The sequence below is a fragment of the Eretmochelys imbricata genome, chromosome 23, assembly GCF_965152235.1.
Source record: "Eretmochelys imbricata isolate rEreImb1 chromosome 23, rEreImb1.hap1, whole genome shotgun sequence".
NCBI classification, from domain to species: domain Eukaryota; kingdom Metazoa; phylum Chordata; order Testudines; family Cheloniidae; genus Eretmochelys; species Eretmochelys imbricata.
The window spans coordinates 6,578,862-6,601,014 of record NC_135594.1 but is presented as its reverse complement, the minus strand read 5'-3'; the positions used below and the strand labels follow the sequence as shown (position 1 = coordinate 6,601,014).

General features: G+C 57.9%; 1 protein-coding gene across 1 annotated transcript in view; it reads right to left on the bottom strand.

Annotated features, from left to right (window-relative positions):
* The window catches only part of MARK4 (microtubule affinity regulating kinase 4), a 58,718-nt gene extending 55,184 nt beyond the window's left edge, over positions 1–3,534 (bottom strand). The window contains exon 1 of the mRNA XM_077840367.1: positions 3,270–3,534. Within this exon, the coding sequence (XP_077696493.1) occupies positions 3,270–3,320 (51 nt within the window). The 5' untranslated portion in view covers positions 3,321–3,534. The remainder of the gene's footprint in view (positions 1–3,269) is intronic.
* Positions 3,535–22,153: the final 18,619 nt, after the last annotated feature.

The window sequence follows — 22,153 nt, the reverse complement described above, 5'->3', positions numbered from 1 at the left end:
CTGTTCTCCATGTCCACTGAAGGCAGGACAAGTAACGGGGCTTACGCTGCAGCAAGGGGGCCCTAGGTTTGAGATTAGGTCAAACCTTCCTACTGTGGAAGGGGAGTTAATCTCTGGCCCTGGACTAAGTTGTGTAGGGAGGTGATGGAAATCCCCACCATGGGAGGGAGAAAGTCCTGGCAGGGTGGTCTAGGGTGACTTGGTCCAGCCTCAGTGCAGGGGCTGGAGTTGATGACTTCTTGAGGTCCCTTCCAGCCCAATATTTCTACGACTGGAGGAATGGGACCAAAAGGAGAAGGAGGAGGGAAGACTCAGGCGCCCGTGGGGGCAGGGTCTGCCCCCGGCTGGGAAATCCCTCTTCTGAGAGCTCTTCAGGACAGGACACTCCCAAGGCCTGAGGTGGGGCTGGATGCTGCATGGTGCTGACCCCTAAGCTTCAGTGGGGTGGAGGGAGCCCAGTGCTCTGGGTTGATGCCTGGCTAGCAGCAGCAGCCAGGCGCCCTGGGGAGGCTGCTGCAGCACCAGCCCCCACCCCCACCCCCGCAGGGGAGCACAGGGCCTTGGGTCGCCAAGGCAGCGGGTCTGGAGTCCTCAGGCCATGGAGTCCTCAGGCTATGGAGCCGGCTTCTCAGCAGGGCTGTGTGCTCAGAGGGGGCAGGGCGAGGGCATTTCCTGGAGGGAACCCCCTCGCTGCCCTGACACCTGGCTGGGCAGGGGACAGGTAGGGGGAGGAAGAGAAATGACCGAGGTTGTCACAATCTCAGAAAGCCACTTCCCCAAAGGAGGACGAGCTGCTCCATCTCCCAGGGACAGGGAGCCGGGTGGGGTCACTGGTGGGGGGAAGGGACTTCGGGACTCCTGCTCACTCAATGCCAGAGTTTGCTGGTGATGCAAAATGGCCCAGCCCAGGAGCGAAGGATGTAGTCAAAGCTTTTTTGGGGGGAGGGGGGCTGTGAGCCAGGACTCCTGTGTTCTGGCCCCAGCTCTGCAGAGGGAGTGGGGTCTAGTGGGGTGGAGCTGGGGGTCACAGAGCTGGGAACAGAACCCAGGAGTCCTGAAGGGAGTGGTGTCTGGCGGCTAGACCAGGGGGAGCTGGGACTCGGAGGAGTCAAGACACCTGGGTTCGATCCCTGGCTCTAGGAGGAGAGTGGGGGGGCTAGAGGGCTACAGCAGGGGGAGACAGAGTGTCAGGACTCCTATCCCCAGCTCTGTCTGCCTCACTGGGTGACCCTGAATCACTGCCCCTCTATGCCTCAGTTTCCCGCATGCAAGAGAGCCACTTCACTGCCATTTGCTGGGTGCAATGGGACCAAGCTAGTTACCCAGCTCTTTGACTAGCAGGGCCCAAGAGCCATCTCCCCAGAGCAGGTTCCCTCCTGAGGGCTGACGGCAGCACAGGGCCCACGTTGGCTTTGCTGTCCACCCCCACCTCCGGCGGCCGTAGTGGCAGGCAGCGGGTGCCCCAGCATGTCTGGGTCTCAATGCGCACTGGGCTGCTGCCAGGGCTGAACTGTCCCACCACACAAGGGCCAGGAGCGGGGGCCGGCAGGAGATCGGGCCCCCAGCAGCCCAGGCCGGGCTCGGAGAGCGCTGCCCAGCGTCATACGCAGCAGCAGGAGCAAATGGAGCCACACAGGCGAGGAGAGGAGAGAGGCTCATTGACTCGCGCTCCAGGGTATCTGCATCCCACATCAGGCCAGGTGCATGCTGGGAGCATCCAGCAGAGGCCATAGTGGGAGCAGAGCACCAGCCTCCACAGACAGATGGCTTGGCCCAGGCTGGCAGGGGGAGGGACATGGCTCATCTCAGCCAGGAGGAGGGGGCTCCCATGCCACGGAGCAGCCCTGCCCAGAGATCCTGGTGCCACCCAAGCCAAGCACGCAGGCAATGCCATGGGAAACCTTGCATTTGCCACCCTGTGGGTGAGGCTGGTGTGCCAGGCCGCAGAGGGAGCCAGGAAGAGAGGGGGCTCACACCCCCGCGGCGCCAGGAAATGCCACCTTAGTTGCTAAGGAACTACTTTTCCCTGTAAAGCACATCCAGTGCAGGGCACAGCGGCTCTGGGGATTCCATGGCAAGGACACACAAGTGATCCGGGAGCAATGTCACTGTGCCAGCAGGAACGCCGGCGTGCGTGGACTCTCCTCACCCCAGGCAGGGTGCAAGGCGGGGGACATGGGAGTCCACGGGCAGGGCCCGCCTGGCTCCTAGGAAGATGCCAGTGCAGTGTTGTGTTTGCGGGTGTGAGGAGCGTGTGAGGCTGGGGGGGCTGCAGCTCCCAGTGTGCAAGAGGTGTGCAGTATGTGTCTCGGGGGCGTGTGTGTGTGTGTGTCAGGGAGGGGTGGTGAGTGGGCATGCATGGGCATGCGTGTGGTTGACGGTTGGCAGGTCTCTCCGTGCCCTAGGAGGTTGTTCCCCTTCTCCTCTAGCTCCACACCCCAGGGGGACAGTCAGGCCCAAACCACAGCCTCCTTCACTGCTTCCCCCCCACCCGACGAAGGCCTCCTGGCGTGTCCCTGCCGCAGCAGGCTAAGACCCAGCCCGAGCTGATGCAGAGTCCTCCCCCCCCCACTTGTGGCAGCCCCCTCCCTTCCCACGGAGACACCACATGCCCCCTGCCCTGTTACCGAGGCAAATGTCATTGTTGACCTTAGCAGCCCACCCAGGATGCAGACGCTGCCAGCTCCCCCGTGCCCCCAGCCCAGCATAACTCCCCTCAGCTGGGGCAGGCTTAGGGACCCCACACCCTGTTGGCTCCCAGCTGTGGGCTGGGTGGGAGCCAGCGAGGCTAGGGGAATGGCCCCAGTGCTGGTCTCGCCCTCCCTGCAAGGGCCCACTGGCTCAGCCTTTGCAGAAGCACCATGCTGCAGGTGGGCGCAGCTGGGGCCCCGCTCCACCCCGCTTCTCTGCATCGGGGGCTGGGCCCGGCTCCACCCCGGCTCTCTACATCAGGGGCTGGGCCCCGCTCCACCCCGGCTCCCTACATCAGGGGCTGGGGAGACGTCCCCAGCCCGCCCCTCTCCCTCGCGCACACGATCTGCCCCCTCCCCGGCCAGCCCAGCGCCGGGGCGGCCCCAGCCCCACCCGGCTCCCCAGCGAGCCGAGCTCGGGCCAGGGGGTGGGAGGCGAATCGATCCCCGGCGCTGCCCGGCGGCTCCGTCCATTGTGCGCTGCCCGCCCCACCCGCGGGGCCTGGCTCCGGGCAGGGGAAGGGGCAGCGAGCCGCGGGGGCAGCGTAGGGCGCTGGGGACAAAGGCCCCGGGACTCACCGCGTCCGAGTTCCGCTCGTTGCCAGACGCCAGGGCGGTGCGCGAAGACATCTTCCCCGGGGGCTGGCCGGGGGGGACCCGCGCGGCTCCGCGGCTAGAAGGGGGCGCTCATGGCCCAGGACGGGGGATGGGCTGCAGCAGCAGCGGGCGCCGGTGGGTCCCACCCCGGGGAGCCCGGCTCCGTGCGCCCCTCGCCGGCGCACAAAGGGCAGGGGCGGCCGCACCCCCCGCGGCTCCGGGGCGCCGCCCGCGGGGAGGATGCTGGAGACGGGGGGGTGGAGGGGGGGGGCTGGTGCAATAGGACCCGAGCCCCTAGCGCCAGCCGCGGGCTCCGGCCATCCCGCTCCTGCTCCGGGCCCGCCGGGCGCTCACCAGCCGCGGGCTCACGCCAGGCTGCGGCTGCCGGGAACGGCCCTGGCCGGGCAGCGCGGCACCATCGGGGCGGGCGAGCGAGCGGGGTCCCCGCCTGGCCGGGGCGGCTGCAAAACAGCGAGAGAAAGGGAAGGAACCGACGTCAGGGAGCGAGCGGGGCTGGGCTGGGGCTACCCCTCCCCCCGCCTCTTAAAGGCGCAGGCGGCGCGCCCCGCAGGGTTGATGGGGGGCTGGAGCCCCCCACCCACCCGCCTTCCTCTCCCTGCGCCCACGGAGCTCCATGTCCCCGGCCTTTGCCACTGGGGCCCCCGGGCGCAGGGCAGCGCGGCACCCGGAGTGCGGTGCAGTACAAAGCACTGGAATGCTTACGGGGGGCAGAGTGGGGTGTGGGTCCACAGTGTGGCTATAGAGATGGGGGGTGGATGGGGGTGGGTGGATGGATGGGGGTTATAGGGATGTGGAGGGATGCGTGAGGGTGTATAGGGATGGGGCATGCATGGGGTGGATGGATGGATGGGGATGTATAGAGATGGGGTGTGGATGGGGTGGTGGGTGGATGGATGGGGGTGTATAGGGATGGCGTGTGGATGGGATGGGTGGATGGATGGATGGGGGTGTATAGGGATGGGGTGTGGATGGGATGGGTGGATTGATGGATGGGGGTGGATGGGGTGGGTGGGCTGGAGGGATGGGAGGTATAGGGATGAGGGTGTGGATGGGGGTGGTGGATGGATGGATGTGGAGTGTATAGGGATGGGGTGGGGGTGTGTTGGGGTGGGGTGTACGGGGTGGGGCACGGATGGGGTGGAGAGTGGAGGGGGTGCATGGGGTGGATGGTGATGGATGGAGGGGGGATGGGGTGGGTAGATGGGGCTGTATAGTAGTGGGGGTGTGGATGAATGGGGATGGAGGGAAGGATGAGGGAGTGTATAGGGGTGTGTGGATGGATGGGGTAGAGGGGTGTATAGGGTGGGGTGTGGATGGGGTGGGGGGATGGATGGGGTGGGTGAATGGATCAGGTGGAGGGGTGGATGGAGGGGGTGGATAGCGGTGGGGTGCATGGGGGATGGATGGAGAGAGGGAGGGAGCAATGGGGTGGATAGGGGTTGTATAGAGGTGGGGATGGATGTGGGGTGTATAGAGATGAGGGTGGATAGAGAATAGAGGGATGTGTATGGAGATGCATGGGAGTGTATAGGGGTGGATGGGGAATTGGGAATGGATGGGGGGTGTATAGAGGTGGGGGTGGATGGAGGATGGATTGGTGGATGATTAGAAGGGTATGTACAGGGATGGATGGATGGATGATGGGAGTGTATGGGGTGGGGATGGATGGATGGATGGAAGGGTGTGTACAGGGATGGATGGATGGGGAATTTGGAATGGATGAGGGGTGTACAGAGGTGGGAGTGGACGGAGGATGGATGGATGGATGGATGAATAGAAGGGTGTGTACAGGGATGGACAGAAGGGTGTGTAGAGGGATGGATGGGAGTGTATAGGGGTGGGGATGAATGGATGCATGGAAGGGTGTGTACAGGGATGGATGGATGGATAGGAGTGTATAGGGGTGGATGGGGAATTGGGGGTGGATGGGGGGTGTATAGATGAGCACGGAGTATATCCCGGGCTCTAACCAGAATGGTTAGAGACGGGACACATGGCAGTACATAGATAGCAGTAGCTGGATGGCGTGGTGTGTCTGGTGACAGACAGATGCTGATAGACAGACAGACAGATGTGCATCATAACAGCACACACCCCAAGTGCAGCCAGCTGCAAACACCAGGCAGTCCTCCCCGTGATGGCCTCCCCAGGGCGCAGCTCCGACTGCAGGGACTTGGCAGCAGAGGGCAGTGCCACGACATGCCAATCTGCTGAGGGGGGGGAGTTCAGCATCTTTCCAGAGCAGCCTCCTCAGACCCAGCCACTCCCTCCTTCTCCGCCTTCTCTGATACTGCCAGGGACAGCGTCAGCACTGTGCCCCCACAGGCACGGAAACCAGGGTGTGCCGGGGTACATTGCCCCCCCAGGGTGGCTGGGTCAGAGAGTCACGGCATCCATGCCAGGCTGGAGGCTCTTCTCCCCCTGGGGCAGGCACAGGAGACAGACCAATTGGGTCCCCAAGAGGGGGCGGCTTGCAGCAGGCGAGCGGGTGAGACTGTTTACCTTTCCTGGAGGAAGAAGGGGCGCGGTCTGGGTGGAGGCTCCTCTGGAGGGAGAAGCCCTGCTGAGCTAACAGGGGTGTGGGTGGAAACAGCCTTTGGCTCCTGGTGCAGGACGGGACTGTGTCATTAACATGGCACAAATTAAACGGATTAAAACCGGGCTAATGGAGAGGTCTCAATGTGCCTCTGGAACCAGGGACTCATCACCGAGTGGATCTGTTTCCAGCAGGGTCCCGCAGCAGGAATTGGTTCTTGGCCCTGTGCTGTTTAATGTTTTTCTCAATGACCTGGAAGAAAACATCAAATCACCACTGCTAACATTTGCAGATGGCCCAGAACGTGTGGGAGAGGTGAATAATGATGGGGACAGACAAGTCACTGGCACAGAGCAGTCTGGGTCACTTGGAAAACTGGGCGCAAACAAACAACATGTGTTTTAATAACGTCATTATTGTCTAGCGAGTCCATCGTTACAACCTTGTGAGGATTTTCTGTTTTACAGGGTCTGCACCCCAGTGTGTCTCACCTTTTTGTAACCCTTTAAAATATATATCTAGGAACAAACAATGCAGGCTATACTTCCAGGATGGGGCACTCTATCCCGGGGACGCTTCGATGCTGAAAAAAGCTTGGGGCCCATGGTGGATAATCAACTGAACATGAACTCCCCCTGTAATGCTGTGGCCAAAGGGGCTAAAGCGATCCTGGGCTGCACAAACAGGGTGTGTCAAGTCGGAGCAGAGAGGTTATTTTACCTCTGTATTTGGCACTGGTGCAACCACTGCTGGGATCCTGGATCCAGCTCTGGTGCCCCCTATTCAAGAAGGATGTTGATACATTGGAGAGGGGTCAGGGAAGAGCCAGAAGAATGACTGAACAATCAGAAAACCTGCCTTATAGTGACAGACTGAAGGAACTCAATTTATCTTCTTAACAAAGAGCAGGTTTGGGGGAGATTTGATCACAGCCTATAGGGGGAACAAATGTTTGATAATGAGCTCTTCAGTCTAGCAGACAACAGCCTAACTTGATCCGGTGGCTGGAAATTGAAGCCAGACGAATTCAGGTTGGAAATAAGGTCTATGTTTTCATCAGGGAGGGGAATTAACCAAGGGTCACAGTGGATTCTCTTTCCCTGACAAGTTTTAAATTGAGAGGGGTTATTCTCTAGTTCAAACAGGGATTCCTTCAGGGCAGGCCAATGGCCTGTGTCACGCAGGAGGGCGAATGATCAGATCATGGTGATCGCTTCTGACCTTAGACTCTGGATCTGTCCTTGTTTGCCTGCTAGAGGCTGCAGCTTCCCCTCAAAGGGAGAAGATGCTGGAGCTGGGGCTGTGCCATGGGCCTGGCAGCTGGACTGCATTCTGGGGCATGCCCTGGGGACTGTGGGGAAAAGAAAGTGATCTCAAGAGCGGGCTGCCAGCTGCTGCCATGTATGAGGGCTTGGAGCAAGCCCTGTGTGTAACTAGGGCTGGCCTGGCGTGCCCTCCCTCCTGGGGGCATGTTTGGGGGGCCAGGGCCTGAGTTCCAGTCCAGCTGGGAAACGAACTGGAGAAGGTGGGGGAGCACTCTCCTTATCTCCCTTCCCGGCAGGATGGAGCCCCACTGACCACACAGCGTGGGAGTGCCGTTTGCTGGATGGGACCAGGCCCGTTGGCCTGTCCTTAGTTCCCTGCGCTGGATCAGGGGCAGTGACGTCCACACAGCTGGCAGCATGATGCCGCGCTCCAGCCAGACGATTCTCCCTGATGCCTGAGCTCCAGCCTCCCTGCTCAACCGGCCGTGGCCAGCTTGGCTATCAGAGCCTGTTGCCAGCTTCCTCAGTGCCATGGGCACAGGGTGAATGGGGAGGGCTCTGCTCCATGAGGTCTGGTTGCTGGCTAGCCTCCCACCGTGGTGCTGCCCTACATGTCCGTGTCCCATGCTGCGTCTCCCCCCTCCCTGCCCCATGACCTTGAGGATTCCAAGGAGGTAAGGGTGTGGTATAAATGCAGGGGGTGAGGGGCGCAGTGACAGGCGGCGGGGTATACAGGGAAACCAACTGAGAGAGGGAAGACGGGGGCCTTTTGAGGTCTGCTTTGCTCAGGCTGGGACCCTGAGGGTTGTCTCAGGGAGAGCAGTTTATATTGTTCTTTGCTCTTGGCTGAGCAAAACAGAGTGGGGGCTTGTGTCTCTGTTGCGGGGGACAAGGCCATGCCTGCGTTGGGGGGGGGGTGCCTATGCAGGGCTGCTGGTGGGGAGGCGGTTGATTGCAGGGCTCCAGCCTGGGGGGAAGGGGCCATGCCTGTGTGGGGAAGGCAGCGGGGGGCGGGGGAGCAGCAGAGAACTGCTTGGCTGTGACGGGAGATCAGGCTGGAGAGTCACCTCTCTCTCAGGAAACGGGGGACCCAGGCCGGAGTGAGCTGGGTGGCTGGGTCCTGCTCTTTGGAACACTCCAAGGGCTGCGGTCCCCTCTCCCCCCAGCAGGGAGCAGGGTGGTATCAGACCCTGGGGGCGGGCGATGGGGCCTGCACTCCCCAGGCTGCACCCACCTGTGGTGGGGCTGCTCAGAGCGGGTCAGTGAGACCCTGCCCCATCTGGGGGGGCAGGGCATGGAGGAAGCCTGGGGCTGGAGCTCCCTCCAGGGGTAGGGAGCAGGGGGCCTGGCCTGAGGGACACAGATGAGGAGGTGGGGTGGGGGGCAGTGAGCTGGGGGCACAGAAGGATGCTGGGTGTGGGGGCTGCCGCCAGGGGTGAGGGACGGGGGCGGAGCTGGGAGCTAGGGGCGGGGCTCCTGTCCTGGTGGGCGGGGCTTGGGACGGGGCTCCCTCCGGGGCGGGGGCTGGGGGCGGGGCTCCCTGCAAGGGTGTGGGGCGGAGCTGGCGGCGGCAGTCCAGCGCGGCGGCGATTGGCTGTGGCGAAGCATAGAGACAAGGCCGGTCCATCAGCTCCGGGGCGGGGCTGTTCGCTCGCCATTGGCTGGCGCAGCGGCCAATCGCCAGCGCCGAGCCCGTGGACCCGCAGGGCGTTAACCCTTCGCTGCCCGGGGGCCAGGGAGCAGCTCCTCTCCCGGCCGGCGAGGGGCCGCTCGGGGATGGGGCAGCGAGGGCTGAGAGCCCGGGGCGGCCTCGGGCTGCACCCGGCTGGCCGCGGGAGAACGGGGTCCTCTGCAGGCGTGTGGAGAGTCCTGCAGGCCGCGCCCTGCACACGCGTGCCCACAGCCGCGTGTGACTGGCCGTGCGGCATGGGCACATGCGTGTAACTGGCCACACGGCATAGGCACACGTGTGGGCAGAAGACACCGGGCCCCACAGCGCTCTTTGACCCAGTCGAGGCAGGACAAGGGCCCAGGGCCAGGTGCTGCAGCCAGACACGTTCCCACGGGGAATAAGGCCCGTATGCTCACCAGGGAGGGGGATTAGCCCAGTGGAGGCTCCATCTCCAGATGCTGCCAGGTCACTTTGGCTCCTTTGGGGAAGACGCTTCAGCCAAGCCCCAGTGATCGGGCCCAACACAGAGGGGCCAGGTGAGATGTAATGCCGTGCGTTACGCAGGAGGCCAGGCTAGATGGTCTCATGGGCCCATCTAGCTTTAAATTCTGTGCAGACGTAACCCAGCAAACCCATGCTCCTCTGATACAAATGCACAATCACATGCAGACGTGCCCTCCCCCCAGGTGGACGGACTCACGCTCACACACATGCTGACCCAAGCACAGCCATGCGCACGCACAGAGCGGTCCGTGCAAAGGAAATGCAACGGTTGCAAACCCCAGCAATTGGCACCGTGCTGATGAGAGGCCTGCTGCCCCTCCACTTGCTGAGTCGTGCTGGGGCTGGGGGATTCCTGGCATGTCTCTGTGGGGGAGGGGGGTACTCTGGGCTGCACACACACACCCTGAGCTGAGCAGAGCGGGGTGGGGTGGGGGGGGACTGGGTGAGGCAAAACCTGCCTTCTCTTGGGAGTGTGTGTCCGTGTGTTTGCGGGTGTTGCGTCCCTCTAGCGGCTGGCTTGCAGTGACTGGTTCTGAGCGGGTTGGTGAGCGGAAGTGGCTGCAGGGGCGGTGTTTGTTTACCGGGTTCGGGTCTGCTCCCTGGGAGGTGCGTGGTACATGTCGTGGCAGACAGTGCATGTAGCAGACGTTGCAGTGGGGCCTCAGCAGGGACCAGCCAGGGCAGCTCTCTGCCTGCTAAACAGCCTCCTCCGCCCCGGGCTGCTCCGCGGCACCACAGGGGTCTCTCAGGAGAGACCACTGGGACTCCCCAGGCCAGAGCAACCCCCAGCGATCCTGCCTCCAGCGCCAGGGCTTGTGGTTGAGCTGCAGTCAGTCTCAGCCGGCCTGACTGCCTAGACAGAGCATGTGGCCTTGTGATGGGGCATCTGCCCCACACTGGCCCATAAGGGGTTAATAGGCAGCCAATTAGAGATGGGCTGCAAGGATCTGCCAATCATGGCCCGCAGGCTCATATAAGAAAGGCTGGGCAGAGCAGAAGTCAGTAGCTGATTGGAGTGCAAGGGGAAGGAGACTTGGCTTCTAGCAGTAGGAAGGAGTCTCAGGACCCTGGACAGAGCATGCTGCCAGCAGGGACCAGGGAAGCTAGAGTGAGCTCCTGGCTGGCTGTTAAGACCGGCAGGCTGAAGCCCAGAGGTAAGGGCAAAGAAGGTGCTGGGGCCCACGAGGAAGTGGCCCAGGGAAAGGTGTGGAGAGGTTGGAGGGGAGACAGCACATGGCTGCCATCTACAGGGTTCCTGGGCTGGGACCTGGAGTAGTGGGTGGCCCCAGGTCCTCCCCCTTCCCTGCCATTGAGGAAGTAGCCAGACAACTGGCTGTGGTTGCTGTCACAGAGTGTGGGGGAGTCAGGGCCCTGCACCCCTCCCTGCTACCACTTCCTGTGATTCAATGTGATTCTCAGCTAGCCAGTAAAACAGAAGGTTTATTAGCTGACAGGAACACAGTCTAAAACAGCTTGTAGGTACAGAAAACAGGACTCCTCAGCCAGCTCCAAACTGAAACCCCTTCCAGTAGCCACACCCCGGTCCCTCCTCTGGCCGTTGTCCAGTTTCCTGGGCAGAAGGTGTCACCTGGCCCCAACCCTCTCCTGGGCTCAGGTTACGAAGGGCAGCCGCCATCCTTATGTGCTGGCGGTCAAGTATCATCCCTCAGTGAAGTCACACCCTTATTTCCTATCATCATCTAGTATTGGGGTGGTACCCCAGGGAGACAGGCACGCCCTGTGTTAACAGAAGATAGAAAAGTAGTAAAACTCCCATGCAACATTACTAGGTTAATACTCCCTACTCCGTCACAGTTGCCACTGAAGGAAGTGGCTGGACAGTGGACTGCAGTTCCCCTGGAATGGGGAGAACCAAGGGTGACACAGCTGAAGGGCTGCGTGCTGAAGAGCATGCTGCAGTCCTTGGGGTGACACAGTCCAGGAGCAGAGGTGATGGCAGACGAGGCACCACCAGAAGAGGGCACAGAGCTAATTCCCAAGGTAGCCAGTAGGAGGTGCTGCAATGGGGAGTCCCACCCCATCACAGGACTCCCTTGCCAGGATGCCAGCTCCATTCAGACCCCATTCTGATGGGCATGGATCCCCCAGGCCTCTGAAGGACCTACTAGGCCAGAGGGGCAGCTGTGTTGTGGGAGCTAGGATCCTCCAAGAGAGGTTTGGAGAGGACCGAGTCCGGTCTGCCAGCAACACCCTGGGGAGGAGGTTTTTGAGCTTAGTGGGCTCCATAATCCCACAGAGCCAGATCCCATGGCTGGAGCTGACATGAGAAAAGCTCAGGAGAGAAGCAAGGTGCAAATATTTTGCAGGGAGGGCAAGTGACCCTGAGAACAAGGTACCCAGGGCCGTGGGATTTGACATCACTTGGAGTCTGTACACTGAGGTGTTTGTAATGATCACAACAATAGCATACAGCTGAGTGGGGACCATGCTTGTTACTCTATGGCGTCTGTGCAGGTAACCGAGGTTTAGGAAAAAAGGTGTGAAAAAGGCTTGGGTTGTTTGCCATTGATTTCAGGGAGGGAGGTAAGTGCTTCATGGGAGGCTAATGCCATGTTCCCATAACCACCTAGGGAAATGTTTTGGTCCCATGAGGCATTGCAAACCCAACCCAACATTCCACTTGGCTCCATGAACTGGGAGATAGCGACCCACAGTGCAGCGCTCCATGGGTCGATGCAAGCCCTGCTAGTGAGGATGCACTCCGCCGATACAATGTGCGCAGTGGGGACATGCAGAACCGACTTGCTTAAAGCGGAGGCTCAACGTTGACTTAAGTAAAACTGACCTAATTTTGCAGTGTAGACATCGTCACCAAGTTTTGCTGTGATGAGGTTCCCTAACTGCGGTGGGGCGATAGACAGAACACACATCCCTATCTTGGCACCAGACCACCTTGCCAAAGAGTACATAAATCGAAAAGGGGTACTTCTCAATGGTATTGCAAGCACTAGTGGATCACAGGGTCTGGTTCACTGACATCAACATGGGATGGTCGGGAAAGGTGCATGATGCACGCATCTTTAGGAACTCCGGTCTGTTCAGAAAGCTGCAAGCAGAAACTTTCTTTCCAGACTGCAGAATAACTGTTGGTGATGTTGAAATGCCAATCATGATCCTGGGAGACCCAGCCTACCCCTTGTTTCCATGGCTCATGAAGCTGTACACAGGCAGCCTGGACAGCAGTAAAGAGTGGCTCAACCATAGGCTGAGCAAGTGCAGAATGGTGGTGAAATGTGCCTTTAGACATATAAAAGCCTGCTGGCGTAGTTTGCTTACGAGGGTAGACCTCAGTGAAAGCAATATCTCCGTTGTTGCTGTGAGCTCCATAATATCTGTGAAACAAAGGGAGAAAAGTTTCCAGTGGGGGCGGGGGTAAAGGCAGATCGCCTGGCAGCCAATTTCAAGCAGTCAGACACCAAGGCAATAAGAAGAGCATATTGAAGTGCGCGGCATCTCTGTGAGGCTTTGAAAACTAGTTTAATCAATGACTCACAGTAATGTGACACTTGTGTATTGTTCCTTACCTGGCTGCCTCCTTCATTGCATATACTCCCCTGTAAACTATACCCCCACTAACCACTGTGTGCTGAATGAATAAAGAGCCTTTTCTCCACAATCCATTACTTTTCTTTGCTGTCTGTCAGTGTTTGTGAGCATAATAAAAATTAAGATAACACTGCGGGAGGAGAAACAAGGACAGCATGCTTACAATTGCACTGCACTAACAATCAAAGGTGGGGGAACGGGCACCTTCTGGTCCTTGTACCTGGCCCTGGAGTTGAGTGCAAGGGATACCGGACTCTTTCCCCATCCTGCCCCCTGCATCCTAGGACGTCTAGGAGAGGAGGATGTGGAACTTGGTGACAAGGGCCGCAGGTTCGGCATAGGCTGCAGCGGGACTCTAGCGTCCAGCTGCCTTTCTTGAGCCTCAGCCAGATGCCTCAACATGTCTGTTTGCGCCCTCATAATCCACAGCATCTCGTCCTGCAGGTCATGCTTGTGTTCCCTGTATCCTCTTCTGTGCTCACGGTCATTGTGCAGGCTCTCCGACAGCGCAGTCCTCCATGCGCTGAGCTCCGTCTTGTCACTCTCGGAGGCACGCACTAACTCATTGAATGTGTCCTCCCACATCTTTTCCTGCCTTCTAGACTGGGAAAGTCTCTGTCCTGATGTGGAGGATGCGCCTATGGACAAGGTTTCAGCTGCAGAGAATACTAAGCACAAGGGTACCTGTGAGCTGTAGCTCACGAAAGCTTATGCTCAAATAAATTTGTTAGTTTCTAAGGTGCCACAAGTACTCCTTTTCTTAGTGCATACAATGTGTCTGGTGCAAGGTTAAATCTTGTTATAACAGAAACACCCCTCAATGCACTTCCGTGCAAGCTACAACTTAAGCAGAACCGCTGGCTACTGCAAGAATCGGTTTCCTGCTCCAGCCACAGTGAGTAAGGCCATGAGGCCAGGGTGGGGGGGGAGGTCTTGTGCTGCAGACATCCTTGGGATCAATGGTTGCAACATCAGTACAACCCCCTTTCCCATAGCAACTGGGATGGTGCTTGAGGACAGGCACCAGTGTAAAGTCCCACAAATAGGTGGATTGTTACAAAAGTGGCACCATGTTGGGGTGGAAGGGAGATGAACAGGAAGTGTCATCGCCCCTCCCCCCCCGCCCCTTTTAAATGCTGGCTGCAATACATGGTGATCCCTTTCAACCACAATCAGGGCTTGCTCGGGGAAAGCATGGTTGTGTGACCCAGAATTCACCAAACGGGGTGGATTATTTATTAAATTGCTTGCGGTTTAAGGGCTAGCATTTAAAGCTTCCCCTAGGTGACCCAATGCCAGGGGTGGGCAAACTACGGCCCGCGGGCCGGATGCAGCTCCTCAGGGCTTTGGCCCTGCACTGCTCTCAGAAGTGGCCGGCACCACGTCCCGGGGGCAGAGGGCTCTGTGCATTGCCCTTGCCTCCAGGCACCGCCCCTCCCCCCCCCCCACAGCTCCCACTGGCTGTGAACGGAGAACCACAGCCAATGGGAGCTTCAGGGGAGGTACCTGGAGGCGTGGTAAGGGCAGCGCACAGAGTCCTGTGCCCCACCCCTCCCCAAGGGGCTGCACAGGGATGTGGTGCCAGCCGCTTCCCGGAGTGGCGCTGTGTGGGGGACAGGGCAGGCATGCAGCACACCCCTCCTGCACCTCAACTCCCTGCCCTGAGCCCCCTGTCACACCCTGCACCTCTCCTGCACCCCAATCCCCTTCCCTGAGCCCCATCCTACACCCCGCACCCCTCCCCTTCCCCAATCCCTTGCCCTGAGCCCGTTCCTGCACACCGCACCCCATCCCGCACCCCAACCCCCTGCCCCGGCTCTGCATACAATTTCCCCATCCAGCTGTGGCCCTTGGCCCAAAAAGTTTGTCCACCCCTGCCCTATGCGATATCGCTCTCCTGAGGGTAACAGAGGCGGAAAGGGAGCAGATGCTGGTGGTGTCTGGGCACAGACCTGGTCCTCATGCTGCAATGATGCCAGAAGAGTTCATACTGGAGCGGCACGGGAAAGTGCCCTACCGTGGGGGATGAAATAAGGCAGCCCTTCCCAGAAACCTGCCGCAGAGACTGCACAGTACCTCCACGAAAGCTGCTTAGAGAGTCCAAGGGAAGATTCCCGGGTCCTTAGGCGCCGACTTCCCTTCTTTTCTGTGGGTCCTCGACTCCATCCCTTCTGTGAGGCCCCGCATAGATGCCAGCGTTTCTTCTGCTGGTTCGGAGCTCTGCCCGTACAGGATCTTCTCCCCACCCAGCGATAAGATCCAGCACCTCCTCTGCGCTCCATGCTGGGGCGCGTTTGCGGCCTTGAGCATCCATGGGCCGCTGTGCAGACGAGCTGCTCCCCCGGCCCCATCAAACAGGAATTTAAAGTCAGGGCTTTAACAGGGGGGTGGCTGTTTCCTGTGTACCTGGCTGAAGTGCAGTGGAATTGAAAGCGCTCTACAGAGCGGACGCAGCAGAGCACTGTGGGACACCAATTCATTCGAATTGTACGACGCGGTGTCTACAGGCTCTACGCTATCCCCATGTTGGCCCGTGGATGTCGACGGAAGTGCTACGCTGCTCGCGGAGGTGGAGTACGGAAGTCGACTTTACAAGCTCTTTAGGTTGGCGGAAGGGACGCGGTAGCGTAGACACAGATGTTATTAACTCAGCCTAACGCGGCATATGTCGACCTAACTTTGTAGTGTAGACCAGGCCTGAGGCATGACGGGGCAGTGGGTGAAGAGAGCGGAGTGGATTTGCAACGAGGGGCAGGCTGTATGGTGCAGGGCGCAGTGACTACAGGACCTGGAGATGCGGGTCCCAGCTGCCTGGGTGCCGTCCCTGCGGGATTCCTCCCCCCAGCAGCGCCCGTCCCTGCAGGATCCCCCTGGCAGCGCCCGTCCCTGCAGGATCCCCCTGGCAGCGCCCGTCCCTGCAGGATCCCCCTGGCAGCGCCCATCCCTGCAGGATGTCCCTGGCACTGCCAAGGGGTGGCTTCGTTCCCCAGGGCCATGTCTCCCCCATCTCAGGCCGACACAAGTCCAGCTGTCTGGGAGCCAGGGCAGAGGACCAGGGAGCTGTTCTGGCCTCAGGCTGGCTATGCCCCACTGACTGGTGCCCTTGTTTGGGGCTGGCGAGCCAACAGCTGGGGCTATTGTCTGCCAAGTGCCTGAGCAGTAAATAAAGTCCCTCTGGCTAGTTTCCTCCTGCTGAGCAGCATCGCGGAGATAATGGGCATCCATGACACACAGGCCCATTGTGTGCCCTGGTGCTTCCTTGGGCTGACACCCGCCACTGGCCGACTAACCTCAGGGCCGGCCAGCGGACCGAACAGAGCCAGCCTGGGTCCCACGCACCCACCCAGGAAAGCATTTGCACTCTGCAAAGCCAGGGTCACCCCCACGGATGGGCTCGAACCCTGACTCGGGGAAAGAGCAAAGCGTATCTGGGAGAGGACTGGCTCTAGGCACCAGCCAAGCAAGCACGTGCTTGGGGTGGTTCCAGGAGCCACCCCTTATTTATTTATTTATTTGGCTGGGGCAGTTGCGCTCTCAGAGCTTCAGGCGGCAAAATTTTTGCTTGGGGCAGCAAAAAACCTAGAGCCGGCCCTGATCTGGGAATGGGGAGCCGTCACCCCTGGGGCAAGTCTGGTGGGATCCTGTGGGGCTCCGCTCCTGGCCTGATGCAGGTCAGGAGCTTTATCGATGATTGGGAAGAAAATATCTGACGGCTGCTGGCGAGGTTACAAAGGACACGCAGAGCGGTGCAGGGTGGTGTGGACAGCTCAGTCTCACGGTGTGATCAGGATCACCTGGCTGTTGGTGCCCTGGGACCAAACAGGTTTAAAAGCCAACAGCAAAGTCATAATCAAAGGGAAAAGGGTGTTGGCCACTCGTCTGGGTTGGAGGCGGTGTCCTGGGAAGCAGGGACTCTGCAAAAGACTTGGGGGGTCGTGGGTGGATGAGCCGGGGTGGATGAGCAGGAGCAGGGAGGATACAGCACTGGTGAGACCATCACTGGATCCTGCGTCCGGTTCTGGTGGTAACATGTCAGACAAAGCACTGATAAATCGAAGAAGAGCTATTGGAAGGATGCAAGGGCTGGATGAGGCTGAAGGGGCTGGATCTGGGTAGTTTGTCCCAGAGAAGGGTCAGAGGCACAAGGCTCCTGGCCTGCCAGCACCACCCTGGGGAGCAGGGTTCGGAGAGCAGAGAGCTCTGCAACCCAGCAGACAGCAGCAGACCCAGACCTGATGGTGCAAAACAAATCTAGGTTTGAAATAAGGTGTTGCTGTAAGAGGGATGGGAATGAGCTCCTGGAGCAGACCCCCGCAACCTGGGGCATATGCCAGCACCTGGGGCTTTGTACGGAGACTGGGGGCTTCTTTGTGAAAGGCCCTCTGGGGAAGTGCTGTGTGGGATGCCAGACTCACTGTGCCAGGGGCCAGACTAGAGCAGTGGTTCTCAACCAGGGATATGCATAGCCCTGGGGGGTCTGCCGAGGTCTTCCAGGGGGTCCGTCAACTCATCCAGATATTTGCCTAGTTTTACAACAGGCTACAGAAAAAGTACCAGCAAAGTTAGTACGGACTAAAATTTCATACAGACAATGACTTGTTTGTACTGCTGTATATACGGTACACTGAAATGTAAGGACAGTATTTATATTCCAATCCATTTATTTTATAATGATATGGTACAAATGAGAGAGTCAGCGATTGCTCAGTAACAGTGTGGCTGTGACACTTTGGTATTTTGATGTCTGATTTTGTAAGCAAGTTGTCTTGTATCCCCAAGTTTCACCACACTTGCAATCAGCCTCCTGAAAGGGGGACAGTAGGCTGCATAGCTGGAGCACCCACCCACAGCTCACCACCCATCAGCCACCCGTGGATCAGCTGTTCGGTGGATCCTGCCGGTTACCGCCAATCAGATGCTCAGCGGCAGGCAGAGTTGGGGTGGGAATAGGAAGAGCAGGGGTGGGACCTTGGGGGAGGGGGTGGGAGTGGGGGTGGGGCCTCAGAGCAGGGGTAGAGCACCCACCTGGACAGAAGAAAGCTGTCACCTGAGGTAGGCTGGAAAGGTTGAGAGCCAGTGGCATTAGATCATCCTAATGAACCCTTCTGACCTTCACATTTTGGAGTTGGTGAAGCCTGGCAATGGGGCTGCTGGCCACACTGCCACCACGCCTCCCACAGTCCCCAGGAGAGAAAGTAAAGTCACCCCCCAGGCATGGAGGCTGGGGATCCATCTGTCTTGGGATTAGACCCTTATGGTCTCTTCTAACTCTGTGGGTCTATGATTCTATAAGGACAGCCACAGCAGGTCAGACCAATGGTCCATCTGGCCAGTGTCCTGTCTTCTGACAATGGCCAATGCCAAGTGCTTTGGAGGGAATGAACAGACCAGGGCAATTATCCAGTGATCTGTCCCCTGTCGTCCAGTCCCAGCTTCTGGCAGGCAGAGGCTAGGGATGCCCAGAGGATCGGGTTGCTTCCCTGAGCATCTTGGCTAACAGCCATTGATGGACCTATCCTCCATGACTGTCATGGATCCGCAGGTTCGGTGCTCTTGTCTAGGTCTGGAACCGTCCCTGGGAGGACCCGTTCAGTGTGTCAGTCCCCTTAGGGGTAAGCCCTGTGGCTTCACCGCCCCTTGGGACCAAGCCTCAGAGCCTTCAGCCCCCCGCTTCACTCCCTGAGCTCCCTGCGGTGAGTCCACCTGAGTTGGACACCTGGGGAGACTCACACACCCCAAGGGAGCAAAGCACTCCGACTCCCTGCCTTGGGAGTGACCCTCCACCGGTGCTGGAGAAGCAGGAGGGTTTATTGGATGTCTGGAGCACAGTGTAGAAAGTCCTTAGGGAACACGGAGAACAGAAAGTTACAGCAACATCCATTTGGGTCAGCCCAGAGCCCTCCTCTGACCCCTCTATAGGCCCAGTCCAGAAGCTTTTCTTCCCTCCAGCAGCCCACACTTAACAACCTCACCTGGCCCCTCCCCCGTCCTTTGCTCTCCAGCTGGTCACACCCAGCTGGCTTCCTGCGGAGGGTGGGCCATCCATGGTCATTTGTTGCTAGGTGCCAAATGTCTGGGCAATTGGAATGACCAGTGTCTTCTGAGATTCTCCATGGTCAGGGGGCCTAGGCCCCGAGCAGCTAGGCCTCAGTCATGCCTGTATGACGGTCTCCCACAGTATTCTTGTCAGCAAGTTAAGGAAGTATGGGCTGGATGAATGCACTATAAGGTGGGTAGAAAGCTGGCTAGATTGTTGGGCTCAACGGGTAGTGATCAATGGCTCCATGTCTAGTTGGCAGCCGGTGTCAAGTGGAGTGCCCCAGTGGTCGGTCCTGGGGCCGGTTTTGTTCAATATCTTCATAAATGATCTGGAGGATGGTGTGGATTGCACTCTCAGCAAATTTGCGGATGATACTAAACTGGGAGGAGTGGTAGATACGCTGGAGGGCAGGGATAGGATACAGAAGGACCTAGACAAATTGGAGGATTGGGCCAAAAGAAATCTGATGAGGTTCAATAAGGATAAGTGCAGGGTCCTGCACTTAGGACGGAAGAATCCAATGCACCGCTACAGACTAGGGACCGAATGGCTAGGCAGCAGTTCTGCGGAAAAGGACCTAGGGGTGACAGTGGACGAGAAGCTGGATATGAGTCAGCAGTGTGCCCTTGTTGCCAAGAAGGCCAATGGCATTTTGGGATGTATAAGTAGGGGCATAGCGAGCAGATCGAGGGATGTGATCGTTCCCCTCTATTCGACATTGGTGAGGCCTCATCTGGAGTACTGTGTCCAGTTTTGGGCCCCACACTACAAGAAGGATGTGGATAAATTGGAGAGAGTCCAGCGAAGGGCAACAAAAATGACTAGGGTCTAGAACACATGACTTATGAGGAGAGGCTGAGGGAGCTGGGATTGTTTAGCCTGCAGAAGAGAAGAATGAGGGGGGATTTGATAGCTGCTTTCAACTACCTGAAAGGGGGTTCCAAAGAGGATGGCTCTAGACTGTTCTCAATGGTAGCAGATGACAGAACGAGGAGTAATGGTCTCAAGTTGCAGTGGGGGAGGTTTAGATTGGATATTAGGAAAAACTTTTTCACTATGAGGGTGGTGAAACACTGGAATGCGTTACCTAGGGAGGTGGTGGAATCTCCTTCCTTAGAGGTTTTTAAGGTCAGGCTTGACAAAGCCCTGGCTGGGATGATTTAACTGGGAATTGGTCCTGCTTCGAGCAGGGGGTTGGACTAGATGACCTTCTGGGGTCCCTTCCCACCCTGATATTCTATGATTCTATTTCTGGGTCTCTGTAAAGAGTAAACCACTTCCCTCTCCGACCTAGTTCAGCATGCACCACATAGAGGAAACTGAGGCGCACTCAATAGTCATCCAAAATATTATGAAAATTCCCACTGTGTCGCAGTGACCTTGTCTTATTCTATAACCCAGTTATAGCTTTGGCCTTCACAACATCCCCTAGCAAGGAGTTCCACAGGGTGAATGTGTGTTGTGTGAAGAAATACTTCCCTTTGTTTGTTTTTCAACCTGCTGCCTGCTAATTTTATCGGGTGACCCCTGGTTCTCGTGTGATGTGAAGGAGTGAATAATACGTCCCTGTTCACTTTCTCCACCCCAGTCATGATTTTATCGACTTTTATCACGTCCCCCTGTAGTCGTCTCTTTTCCAATCTGAACAGTCCCGGTCTTTGTAATCTCTCCTTATGTAGAAGCTGTTCCATTCCCCTGCTCATTTTTGTTGCCCTTTTCTGAACCTTTTCCAATTCCTTTCTAATATAGCTTGAGTTGGGGCGACCAGAACTGCCCGCAGGTTTCAAGGTATGGCCATACCATGGACTTATATAGAGGCATTATGATATTTTCTGTCGTATTTTCTCCCTTTCCTTCTGGTTCCTAACACTGCTCATGGCTTTGACTGATGCTCCCCATTGAGCAGATGTGTTCAGGGAACTATGGCTCCAAGGTGCTCATGTTAACGAATCACAGAATATCAGAGTTGGAAGGGACCTCAGGAGGTCATCTAGTCCAACCCCTTCCTCAAAGCAGGACCAATCCCCAATTTTTGCCCCAGATCCCTAAATGGCCCCCTCAAGAATTGAGCTCACAACCTTGGGTTTAGTAGGCCAATGCTCAAACCACTGAGCTATCTCTTTCTTGAGTGGAAACAGATAATTTACACTCCATCGCTGTGTATGTAGAGTTGGAATTATGTTTTTCAGTGGGCATCACTTTGCACTTATTTGAGAGATCCTTTTGTAACCCTTCTCAGTCTGCCTGGGACTTACCTACCTGGAGTAATTCTGTAACATCGGCAAATTTTACCACCTCACAGTTCACCCCTTTTCCCAGATCAATTATGAATACGTTGAATAAGACTGGACCTGGTACAGACCCCTGAGGGACACCACTATTTACCTCTCTCCATTCTGGAAAAATTAGCCATTTATTCCTACCCTTTGTCTCCTATCTTTTCACCACTTACGGATGCATGAGAGGACCTTCCCTCTTATCCCATGTGCTTATGAGCCTTTCGTGAGGGATGTTGTCAAAGGCTTTCTGAAAGTCCAAGTAAATTCTAGCCACCGGATCACCCTTGTCCTCATATATGTTGACTCCCTCAGACCATTTGAATGGATGGGTGAGGCATGATTTCCCTTTACAAAAGTCGTGTTGACTCTTTCCCGGCACATCGTGTTTTTCTGTGTGTTCTTTACTGTAGTTTCAGGCAGTTTGCCCGGTACTGAAAGTTACGCTCACCGGCCTGTAATTGCCAGGATTGCCTCTAGAGCCTTTTAAAAAATTGTCAGTCCTCCAGTTCTGTGGTCCAGAGGCTGATTTAAGCGATAGGTTACACACCCCAGTTAGCAGGGGCTCTGACAGTGCAGATGGTGCTCAGGGTGGGGGGCGGGTCAGGAAGATGGTGCCAGGGAGGGCGCTGGCAACGCTGGCTTGGGGCGGAAGGTGCAGGGGGCTGAGGCAGGGCAGGTGGTGCCCAGGGCTCCAGCATGGGTGCAGATGACAGTCAGGCTCCATGAACCACCTACAAACGTACAATTTCTATAAGGCTCAGGAAATGTGGCTGAGTGGGGCTCGAGAAGGGACATGCCCAGAACAGGGTCCTAGCCCAGTGCCCACCCCCCACTGCCTGGAGCAGGCCCCTGGGCCTAGCCCTCCTGCATCGCACGGGGCAGAGCGAGGGGCCCATCCAGCCTGCCATACCCTGGCAGACTCTTGGTCCCCTCTAGCTAGGCCAGGCAGCAGCACACACAGAGGGGAGAGGGGACCCTGCCA